We start from the raw sequence: 12398 nt of genomic DNA, 5'->3' as shown, positions 1-12398 counted from the left end.
TGAGTATGGATTTGTCACACAGGCAGCAGTGTGACTGTTTTTTAACTTGTATTCTGACTGAGATCCACTGTAATCCTTGCATTGCTTTGTCTAGGCTACTGACTAGCCTGGTCTGTGCCATGGCTTAGGCACTTGGGATGAGGAATTGCTACTGTATAATACAATCGCACACATTCCTCTGTGGATTTTATGCCTTATTTTTTGGTGGATCTTCCAATATGTACAAGGAAAGGCTTCATTCCTAAAGCAGCACATTTCACTACAACCATTAAAAGCATCCCAAGGGGAAAGTAAGCAATCCTTAAATCCTGCAGAGGCAGAAAGGTGACCAGATAGTTTGGATGCCTGTGGGATGAGGGTTGAGGCTATGCATGCATGCAGAATTAGAGATAACATATCCTGATTCCCCGTGTCTCTTCCTGAGACATTTTTTCTTGGGCAGGCACCCTGCTCCCCACCTTTCCCCAGTACTAGGATTGCTCTCTGTGAGAAAAGAATGGACAGAGTCCATCTGTGATGTGAATACTGCTTTGTGGCTCCAAGAGCAGCTTCCACAAGTGCTCTTCACAAGTTCTGAAGTTAGGATGCATTCTCCTAGGCTAGAGACAATGCTGGTGCTGAAGGTCCCTGTGTCTTCAGCTGTGTGAACACCTTTTGGTGCATCAGCCCTGATGGCATTCAGGATTGTTTCTTACGTTTTTATTTCAGAAGTTATGTGACTGCCTGAAATAAAATGGCTCAAAACCATAAACTCTAAAATTCCAAGACCCCCCCCAAAAAAAGTATTAATTTAGGAAAATAATGATCTTTGTGTAATTCTTGCTAATTCTTCAGGTCTCTTTATTCATGTTTTCTGAATGCTTGCATGTGAGAACTCTGTTGCTGTTCTTGAACTGCTTTCTGGCATTCATTTGGAAAAAACCCCAAACCCTAAACATAAAATCAATAACCTGACAGAGACCTGTCAGACTCTACCTTTTGAATGGACCATTTTTTGCCACACATGAAAATACCTCTTTAGAGCAGGAAGTACAGTGGAGCCGTAATTCATGATTTGTATTACAATTATCTTCTGTGACTGCCAAATACAACTTTTTTCCTGACAAGACTGCCAATAGAGTCGTAATCTATACCGCAAGACTTTTCCAGAAGCATGTACATAGGACTTCACTGAATAATAATTCCCTGAAAATAAGCTGAACAGTGGGAACAAGTGAATGAGCCATGCAAGAAAAATGCACGTCAGATGGACAGACGGACCCACCTTGTCACAGCAGGAAATGGTGGGAAGAAGACGTGTGAACCACCAACAGGAATAAAAATGCAGATGGACCTTTTGGCTTCATGATTCTCCTTTCACACTTTCCACCCGTGTCCACCATCAATTAGCCAGTGCTAGGAAAGATACCCTGAAGGTGGTGGATTCTTTTTAAGAGGTTCTGCTTGCTCTTGCCTGCTGTGTCTCTCATTGGTCCATGCAGGACACAGGACTAGAAAAGCCCATCAGAGCCATAGGATCTAACCCTTTGGCACTGTGTCATGAAACCCTTACTTGCACCAAGGTATTTACTAAAAGCACTCATGTCTCCTTTATCCTCTGTTATGGCAGGAGAAACAAACTCAACTCTTCCAGTCTCCTCTTGTTGGAGTCCAGGGCATTCCTTTGGTTGCCCTGGAGGGTCAGAGACCTGGGCAGGGGGGTCTGGCAGCCCAGAGCCCAGAGCTCAGAGAGACACTGGATTTTATTTCAGTCCATGGGAGAGGCTTCTTGCACTGCAGGAAGCATTGCAGGCCACAAGAGTGTGAAAAATAGTAGTTTAGTATATCACAGGGTGAAAAAACAGTGAGTTTGGGATTCTTGGCATTGAAGTGAATGGGGCAAGATGGAGAATTTGGGGCGTTGTCCCTTTCTTCTTCCTTCTTGTTCCCTCACTCCATTTCTGCAGTGACGTTGGCACAAAGTAGTTAGTGAGGATTGGGTCAGAGTAAAGATGACCTTTTTAGTAATAGTGATAGACATTGGTAAAAAATAGTAAATAAAGAATACGTAGCAATTAGTATAAAAGATAAGGACAGCCCAGAGACAGGAGGAGTCACCAGATGTCCGAGCCGCGGCAAACATCTTTTGGACACTGAGAAAATTGTAAGATAACTAAAAAGCAAAGCATGTAACCTTGAAGACTCCGTCTTTTCATCCATTTGGCTCAGAGCTTTGCAAAGGGCAAAAAAGACTCTAAAACCACCTGAATGCCGGGGAATTTAAACTCCTGCAAAGGAGTCCCCGGCAACTGCCGTCCCTGGATGGGCAGAAACATCCTCTCATAAGCCAGATCTCTGTGGCCATCCCAGTGACCCTGCTCTGCACATCTCCTGCTTTGTAGACATCGTTCTTCCAGGCAGGTGCCAAGTGTCCCCCTCACCTGCCCCCCACCCTGTCTTAGGTTGCAATGCAAGATGTAACCAGAACACCTGTCCTTCCAAACCAAGACACACCCTCAGGGTCATGGTCTGTCTGATGGGTCTGTGGCTGTCCAGGTCGCAGCACCATCTCTTTCCCCCTCCTCTGCTTGTCTGCAAGTGTGCTGGGGATATACCACCACAAGGCATTCCCCTTGGGCATGGGGCATGGTGAAGGCCCAAGGAGACCCCACACAAGGTGTGTTATGCTCCAAAAGGAAAACCCCAGAAATCCTTAGAGCACACAAGATTAAGTTTCCTCTGGGACAGCACAAAAGGGGTGGGAAAGGAGGGGCTGAGTTAGTTTCTGTCTAATGAAGGAAAACATCAGACAGAGCTTAAGGCCTATGGTATAATTCCTCCTCTTCCTCAATATACTGTGGTTCCTAATGCCTCCTGTTTTCTGGCCAATGACGAACAGAAGAGATAAAAGAAAAATTGTTTTTGTGAGAGACTAAAAGCAATGTGGTTCATTCCCATGCCACTTTAAGGTTCTTCTTTAAGTTCAACTTAGACTTAGAGACATTTATTTAAACTTATGCTTTTCATTTCTAAAAGAACTCTTTTAGTATTTGCATTTCTAGAGAAAAGAACTAGAGATGCATATACTGCAGTTCAGAAAGCTAGAAATCACCAGGCAAGTAAAAGAAAAAACATGGATCAAAATCTAAGCAGCTTATTTTTAGCATAAAATAGAAATAGTATTTTTAGACTCAGCTGTTCTCTTAAAGCTTAGAGCTTTACCCACACTGAATACAACTTAAACCATCAGGGTTTTAATCAGAATAGGTCAAAGAGATTTTCACTTTTGGGTCAGTGTTTCAATCAGTCTCATGAATGACTATCATTGCTACAGAAGTAGAAAAATACCCAAATAACCAAAATGTAATCCAAACTGCCTCCAAAGAAAAAGGGGCCATGACTCAGGAGAGCACTTTGACTGGCTTCACACCACCAAAGCCTTTCACCTCTCTCCCTGCAGCCAGCAGGAAAAAGGCAATGGCACTGCTTGACTGGTTCACCAAATGGTGGACAATAATAAATCCTTCAGCCTTTAAAGCACATTATAAATATTGTTTCAGTGTTACACTGAAGATCAGGAGAGAAGAAACAAAGGTGGAAAACAAAGTTTGGCTTCACATTCATTTTAATGAATGACAGGAGAGTAGTGTACACAATGCAGTGTCCCTGCCAGCTCTCTCCTCATACACGGGCACCAGGTGATACCCACAGTAACCCCTGTCTCTTCCTGGGAATAATGAATGTGAAGAACTAGGGCCTGGGGGTTGCTATCAAGGTCATATAATTCACTCCGTACTAAAGAACCAGAAAACCTTATTTGAGAGTCCATAAAACCTATTTTCACACAAGCTAAGACTTCAGAAGCAGCTCCCTGAGCAGCAGTGTAGTATTTAACAGTCTCTTCCCTGTGTTTTACCCAGTGTCTAATTTGAACTTGATTCACCTCTTGCAGAAACTTACTATCTTGAAACATCTGTCTGTTTCTCAAATTCAGCTCAAGTGAACCAATGCGTTCCACAGAGCAGGACAGCGTGATCACATATGGCCTGCTTTCTCCTCAGAGGAGGGGGAGGCAGCCTGGAGAGCTGGTAGGGCTGTACAACCAGATTAGATAACCGACTTCCTGCTGCTGAGAGAGGGAGAGACACTGCTGCTTTCAGCACTCCTGCTCCATTACAAATAAGTTATATTGCGACTTTCAAAAAATATCACCTACTATCCTGTTCTGCTTCCCCCACACATTGCTAAAATGGCTTGCTTAGAAAGAATTAAGTTGTAACAGAGATGGATATGAAAGAAGAGGAGAAAAAGTTCAAACCAACTACCGAACATCCTGGAAGAATGGCAAAAGAGCTAGCATGGTCAGTAAAAGTAAGGCAGCGGCTTTTTCCCAATGTGGTTTTCCAAGAGTATTTAAACATCTGGGTATTTCCTTTCATTGCTTTCTGCCATTCAAACTTCTTTGTTATTTAGCTTTTCAGATCAGAAGTGGTTTTTCTCCTATAAAATCTAAAAAAATCCTAAGGCAAACTGTATTTCTGGCACATAATATGTGGTTATCTGAAACAGGATCAAATGGAAAAATGAAAAACTAAATGAACTTACAGAGATGACCAAATGGTTCAAGAAGTGTCTAAGAGTCAAACTCTCTGACAGAGACTTTATGAAGAACTAAACAGCTAGGTTAAGGCTTGTGCACCATGGCACAGTCTGCGTTCCATTCAGGGGAGAGTTATAGGAGTGAAGACTGGTAAGCCAGGAACTCACAGAGAAATATGTGGACCATGTTGATGAGCACAGTTATTCCCTCGCCCCATCTTTTTTTTTTTATTATTTTTAATAAGAAAATTGTGGGAGAACATTCATTTTTCAAGTAGAGAGGGTCAGCATTCAGCTTTAGGGGACCTGTTCCCACAACAGTTTAGGCTCCTAGACTGCTTGAGGAAGAGGTGAAGATGTTAGGAAGGATCTAGATAAATAGGGTAGGAGCAATGAAGGAAAATAAAATATCAAGAAATACTGAGCAAAGATGGATGGACAAAATAAGAAGGGGCCAAAAAGCCCCAATCTGAAGGATGCAGTGCCCCTCTCTTGACCTTAACAATAGGCAAGAGGGACCTGGGGTAGGATTCAAGGACTGCCACTGACAATGCAGCTTCTGTGTTTCCCTGGAGAAATAGTGATACAGATGGGAAATGTCATCATCTCTTCTCCTTCTGAGGTCTGGAGGAGTCAAGACCAGCTTCTTGTCCACTAATGGAGGCTGGGCTGCCTAATCTGAGTGGCAGGGAGGGGAAAACTGGAAAGAGCCAGGATCCTTGTTTTCCATTCTTCAAATCACCTACCCACTGGGGGCTTCATTCCCTTGGACAATGTTGGAGTCGCTATGTGGGCATTTAAAGGAAGCTGCAGAGGCCTGGCCATGGTCCTCACCAGCAAAATTGCATTATGCTCTCAGTCAATATGGGACCTTTTTTGACAGACACTGCACCAACACACAGAGCAGGGGACAGACCCCAAACATGAAGAGGCTTCAGCTGGAATGAATGTCTGGTGCCAAGGCTAACAGGGAAAGAGAATGTGTCCAGTGCCCAGTGGAACACATAAAAAACCAGGCTATGAACCTCATTACTGTTTCTGGGATAGATTACCTCTCCCTAGCCATGTCCACATACATTTCCTTAGAGAGAAATTCACTTGTCACTGACCTGTTCCACTCGGATATCAAATTCTCCATTCACCTTCTTCCCCTGGAAATATTTGGCCCTGCAGAAGAAACAAGAGAGACAAACGTGGTTAAATAAGATTTTTGTCTTTCATTACATACTGTTTTGCTTCTGCATTTCCCTTTTTGCTGAAGAATTTCTATCCGGGTCACAGCATGTTTTTCTAATTCCTATCTTCTTTTAGCTTTCTGTTCTCCAGGAGAAACCTGCCAAGCCAGATGAAAACCACATTGGAAAGTTCCTTCAAGGCTTGTTACTTTTCCATTTAATTTTCAAATTGAAAACCAAATGTTCTCCTAATCTTTTCCAGGGAACAGCTCTAATCAGTGATTCCTTGCTATATCTCATTTAATACTCAATCTTTATTCTGTAAAAGGAGAGCAACATATGGCGCAGCATCAGGAGCAACTGCTGATGTTGAGCAAGGAGCTTTATCCTCACAGCACAAGCGCTTGTTCTCATGCTCTCTCACTCCAGAGATGCTTTCCACTTCTGTTTCTTTTTGATGTTGATTTAGGGAAACTGTATCTGCACCTCTACACTGTCACTTGTGGAGAATCTCTTCTCCTGGACTGAGAAACTTTGTTTGCTTTGGGGTTGATCACTACTGTGAGAACAACACACACCTTCCGTCACCTCTGTTCCCATGTCCCCATGCTATGCAGACAATAAAGCACTTTGAGAAGTTGTTCATGCGAGGGGAAGGTTGACAGTAGTGCTGGAGAAGAAAACAGGAAAAGGACAGGCAGTTTAACTTTTCATATTCATATTTGTGTATAATGTCCTTTATATTGATTGGTCAGTGGGGAAATTGCCACCATAAACTTCCCTGTGAATATTTCTCCCCAATTCTTCCTCTCACCAAACAAGCTTGACAGAAGAAAATATGAATTTATTTTGTCAGTCCTCCTCCCTTACAAACTTTCAGAAGGCTCTGTAGGCTCCAAAGGGCTCTTCTATTTGGAATGCATTGAAAACAGTTTAGTCTTGCAAGAGCCTGTTTTCAGAGAAAAAGTAACTCTGGGTTCTGTTTCAAATTGGCAAAGACAGGACAGAATAAAGAAGTAAAGGAAAATTAGGGGAAGCCAACTTTGCTCCCTATTTTATAGTATTAAAAAAAAAAAAAAAAAGAAAGAAAAAGAAAGCTGGCTCGCGTTTTTACTATGTGTCTATTTGTTACAATAAAAAAGGAAAGACAGTAGGAAGGAAATTTTCCCCATGGCTGAAACACACAATTTAATAGTGAGTGTTCCCCTCCCCCAGAAATGTGATGTGTAAATAAAAAAGTTGTTTTGTCATTCTGGCTCAAAATGAAATCAAAATTTTTCATTGTAATAGAAAAATACATTAAAAATGTCAAAAGCTTTCTGCTTAATTCTAACAAGGAAATCTGAATGCTGTATAACACTTCCCTTCCCAGACAGCCCTTCCAGGAGCATGGGGCAAATAAGACTTCTGCATAGGTGAGGGACAATGTAGCAGCCAGGTGTTACCGAGACCAGGTGACTCAAACAACTCCTGTTTGATATAACAAGTAGGTCTCTGGCCTTTTTTTTTTTATTTTTTTTTTTTTATTTTATTTTTTTTTTTATTTATGAGCACTGCATGTGAAAAACAACTCAGCAGACAAGTTAAGACATTATGCCTCTAACAATAAACAGGAACTCTAAATGCACTTAATAATTCCATTAAATTTCTGAAGGCATGGCTCAAGAGGGTCTGGCAACATTCCTCACTCCTAAACATTGAGGACATTGCTGGAACCAGTGACTTCTTACAAACTGCAATAGGCTTTCAGAGGGCTCACAGGAACTGATCTGAAATTTGAGGTGCGCTATTCCCTGGTACAAGTTTGTTTTTATTCCCAGCATGCTCATAATATATATTCCTTACCCACATTTATGGAACACACTTCCTCCCTCTATGGCCTCCCCTCTTTGTTGACCAGCTGGTTGCAAACTCCTTGGGGAGTTTGTAGCTTTGAAGTTTTGATTCAGCTTCTAATGAAGCGTGATTGACCACAGTCCTCAGCCTGGTTCAGATGCAGCAAAGAGGCTTCCATTGCCTGGTCCAGGAAATTAGCCTCTACTCTGTTAACAAAATCACCTTTCTCCTCTGCAGTACTGGCTGCGCTTATGGATGGTCACACAGAGGGGGAAACCAGCGTTAGGAGTTGTTGGAGTAGTAAAAGGGACCTCAGCTTAATGTCACCTCTCTATCCTATCCCTCTTTCCACGCAGGTTGTCTCATCCAATGTCCCTAGAACTTTCCTTTAACTGTACAATATATCACTTTGTTTCCAAGACAGCCCCCCAGGAAGCTTAACCTGCTCTGAGTGTCTGTGAAGACTACAGGTGCCAAGAAATTTGCAGCCAAAGATTTTGGTCTGCCCATCATTTTGACACAGCCCAGGGTAAGAATAAAATATTTCTTTCTGAAATATCTCTGAAATGGATAGAGTGATGTTTTCAATTCTCACCTGGGGTTTTGGAGCCCTTGGGCAGCAGAGGCTATCACACTGAAATGAAAAATGGCCTTAGCATCCTCCTGGAGCCCTTTACATTTTAAGCAAGCTGGAATCATTGCTGATGCAGTGGAAGCATCATACCTCTTACAAGAGAGAGACTCTTTTGGTCAGCTCTGCACAATGTCTGAAGTGGTTTGTGGCTCTCATAGTGGGCATGAGACAGAGGAAAGGAAGGCCACGCTGCTGTGGTGGGGATGCATGAGAAAGAGAGATGGATGTTTCTGGAAGTCTCATGACTGTACAAGATATTTGTTGATGCTCTCTGACCCAAAACCACCTGAGCAAATCTCTTCCAGACCTCTGTCTAGGACCTGCCTGCTGCAGAGTTAATCTAGGCAGCTTGTAGTGCAGCAGAGGAGCTGTGCCCAGACCAGTCCAAAAACTTTCTGGGAACCTTGGAAGTGTCCCCACTCACCTTCAGCACAGCTAGCTCCCAGTGATCAGAGGAGCAGCTCATGGCCCCAGAAGGGCTCAACGTCCCCAGCCGGGGACACCGGGCAAGCCACTGGCCACACAGACCACTGCCTCTCCCAGGCAGTCTGCAGCACTGACCACTGCTTGGCTGGCCACCCCTTTATTTTAAAGCATGTCAGATGTTCAGCTCAGCAGAACACAGAGCTGTAATTTGGCTAGGCAGGGTGCAGATGGGCTGGTGCGGTTGCTGTGATCTCAGTGAATTAACATGTAAACATGTTTTGACTGAAGAAAACTGCAGGGCCATGCTCAAGAGCAGTTCCTGGGTGGGATTTATAGAGCTGGCAATCCATTTAAATGTGGCCCCATGGACTGGGAGGGAGGAAGCGCTGTGACAAACAGCCAAATATCTACCCTGGCCTGTAGGAATGAAACTTGCCTTGAACCCCTTTCTCTTTCTGTTTAAGAAGCTGCATGCTCTGGAAAAGGATGCATTTTCTGGGTGCAAAGGCATCAAATAAACATAACTTTTACTTTCTGCCTCAGCTCTGACATGATTACAGGGACATAAGAAACCCAATTCCTCTTATGAAGTAATCTGGAAAGGATAGAAGTTAATTTTGCAGAGATATTCCGTAAACCAGCCCCAGTCTGCCTCAATTACCATGGTTGGAGGAAGCATATGCAACAATTTTCTGTCAGATATGGAGCGTACCTTTAAAAGTAGCAGGGAATAATAAATGATCAATTCACCTCCTATGACCTACTCAGGTTAATTCACAGATTTTCAGATCTTCCTAGGAGAGATCTCAGTGGAACTGATACAGCAAATATTGTCATGAAACTGAGAAGCCATTCTTCAGATGAATTAATAAGCCTGAGCCCAAATCCCCTGTGATGTGAGTGAGCCCTGACTCACACCTGTATCACTGGCCAACAGAGGCCTTGAGCTACAAACTCAAGAGATGGCTTGTACCTCCAACCTAAAAATGGGGTCTCCTCACTGAGGGCATGCAAAAGGACACTGGGATATTGTAATGGCAAATTCCTCCAAGTCCTCTAACTCAGCTTGTGCCTCTGGATCAAGACACAACACGCAGAGAAAGCCAAGCCAAACTTTGCATGGAAACCACTTCTTAACTGGAGCAGGAGGGAGCCTTTCCTAAGATGTGGAGGGACCAGAGCAAAACACGACAAAGGGAGAAATGCATGGGACTCTTAGGGAGAGGTGGGCAAGGGATTGTGTGGAAGAAAGACGGAGAGAAACGGTAAGAAGAGACTCAAGTAAACAAACTAAAAAGCATCCATTGGTAAATTCTGGAATTATCTGGACTATTTCCCTAGTACCACAATACACATATTTCTTTCGAGCCCTTGGGAAAATAAGGCATGCAATTTCTTTCTGGATAATCCAGGAAAAGGCGAGACTGAAGCCCCCTGGTTTGGGTGTGGGGGCACCTCGGGAGGGTGGGGAGGTGGTGAGCCACTGTACAAAATCCCCGTGTCAAAGGGCCTGGGGGCCCAAGTGATGCACAAGGCACTCACTGTATGTTCGCATTGTCTCCTTCATAAAAGGGGCTGGGACTGGGAAAAAGGAGGCAGTTTCCAGGATACTGGCCAGCAGCTGCTGGAATGCCCAGACCCCCCCAGTCCCTACACGCTATAAGGGCAGCAGGGAGGGAAGGGGGAGGAGAGATGCATTTGTGCCCTTTTCTTTTCAAGGGTGAAAGTAAGGAAGGTTTTCCTTTCAGGAGCCAGTTCTCACCCGCTCCACCACTCTTCCCCACTTTAGAAATTCTAAGCCGTACATAGTAAGGAATTTTGAGATGGTCAACTCCTGATTGCTCAGGGCATAAGGATGTGAAAAATCACTCCATAAATGCTGAGGTCTGCAAACTGCTGGAGCTTTTGTCCACATCTGCTTGGCCCAGAGACCTTTATGCAGTGTTCAGCTGTGAAATGGACTGGTTGGTAATTAATACTCATTCTGCAAGAGTACCTTGGGGCAACGGGTGGGGGTATCAGAATGGTGAATAAGAGTGATGGATGTGTGCTTTGACACCTCAGAAAACAAGGTTAAATTAAATTCAAAGTTAAATGGACTAGAGGCAAGTGCAGAAAGAAAGAAAAGGTATTCACATTGTACATACCAACAGGGAAGGACCTGTAAATCTCAGGGAAGTAAATTTCAGATTTGTGGTGGGTCAAAAGGCAACCCTAAATACACTGATACTTTGCCAGGAGCTCCATAGAAATTTCAGCTCCGTCCCTGGGGCACAGCAGTGATGTTACCAGCCGTGTTTCTCCCCATGGCAAGATCACCTTGCTCTTGGTGCGGTCACCACGTGACCCGGCGTTGCCACTAAAGGGAGAGCCAGCTCCACAGCGCTGCAGGCGTGTCCTCAGTGTCCTCCGTCGGGCTGCAGGAATAGACTTCTTTTGTTGCCTCCTGGGAAGAGCCACAAAACCTAGCCCACTCTGGTTACTGTAAAACTGCCCCTGAAACATTATTAGTTATGGGATCACATCAAGGGAAAGAACGCCTCACCCGAGGAGGTTGTGCTGGGCTCTGATGGTGGTAGGGGTTAGGGGTTTTTTGGATAAAGGAAGTACTGCTGGTGAGGTCCTTGATGAGACCTGAGATCTCACCATACAGGGCTGGATTTTTTTGGCTTGAATGCAGATGGAAAGGGAAGTTTTGGGGCAGCAAGGGAGAAGGGTTTTTAAAATCTTCTTTTGTGAGTCCTCCCTTTCTGAGGGCCTGTTTTCCAGGGAGACCTGGCTTGGCCAGCCACCAGCACTTTAACAATTGCAGACACAGCCATTCAGACCACTTGTTCTATTCAAGGAATTGTGGAGTCCCACACAATAGTGGCCTCCCAGCATCTTCCTGTGCCACCTCCTGCACATCAAACAGGGGTAATCAAAGCCATCCCCCCACCAAGAGAAGAAGCACTAGTTAGTGCAGCGCTGTTGCTTTTGGGCACAGCTTTTTGTGCTTCTCTGAGCTGTCAGAATAGGAAGGACACTTTGCTGTAGGTCTGGTCCCCCACCCAGGCTGTACTGTGGCCACATTCCTCCTGCCCACAAAGAGCTGGGGGTAGGAGGGTAGGGGGTGGAGGTGGGGTACTGCATTAAGTACAACATGAGGCAGCAATCTGACACTGTGTATTATCAAAATAGTGCATTGCTGGAACATTTCCACATTGCTAAATCTGAATAATATGGCCCAGAGCTGTTTGCAAGGGGTATCATTTTGTTGAGGATTTTGCAATATTTTTTTCCTGCCTACTTCAGTTCTCCTTGAATCTGAGGAGCAGTAGAACTGGCCTAACTTGGACCAACGCTGGGGCAGGGCTGTGGACTTTCAGGCAGAAGAAATCTGGCTCACAATTCTTGAGAAATATATCTGAGGGTTGGGTTTGTTGGAGGGTTTTTGGTTTTTTTAATATGTCCTGATGTACAGGACTAGGCAGGACATTCTGAGGTTAAATTCTATGCATTTATTGGAACTCTGGTAAAGTAATTAAGGACTCAGATTTGACTTGCATTAGCATAGTTATAACCTGGTAGGGAATGTTTTCCGTATTCCTTGTGTCTATTTTTGTAATGATACTAATCCTTTACATTTCTGTATCACCTTTCATTTAGGGGGACTAGATCCCAAGATACTTTACATATGCAGGACAAAAATACAGACAGACATGATGGTGCTATACCTAAAACAGACTGGAAAGTGATGTGATAAATGC

The 12398-nt window shown here is 44.0% G+C and overlaps 1 protein-coding gene across 1 annotated transcript in view; it reads right to left on the bottom strand.

Annotated features, from left to right (window-relative positions):
• Window positions 1-12398, bottom strand: part of SYN3 (synapsin III) — a 195984-nt gene that overhangs the window by 158236 nt on the left and 25350 nt on the right. The window contains exon 3 of the mRNA XM_040062902.1: window positions 5688-5745. Within this exon, the coding sequence (XP_039918836.1) occupies window positions 5688-5745 (58 nt within the window). The remainder of the gene's footprint in view (window positions 1-5687; window positions 5746-12398) is intronic.

This window comes from Hirundo rustica, chromosome 4 (genome assembly GCF_015227805.2).
Source record: "Hirundo rustica isolate bHirRus1 chromosome 4, bHirRus1.pri.v3, whole genome shotgun sequence".
Classification (NCBI taxonomy): domain Eukaryota; kingdom Metazoa; phylum Chordata; class Aves; order Passeriformes; family Hirundinidae; genus Hirundo; species Hirundo rustica.
This window is presented reverse-complemented; position numbering and strand designations above follow the sequence as displayed.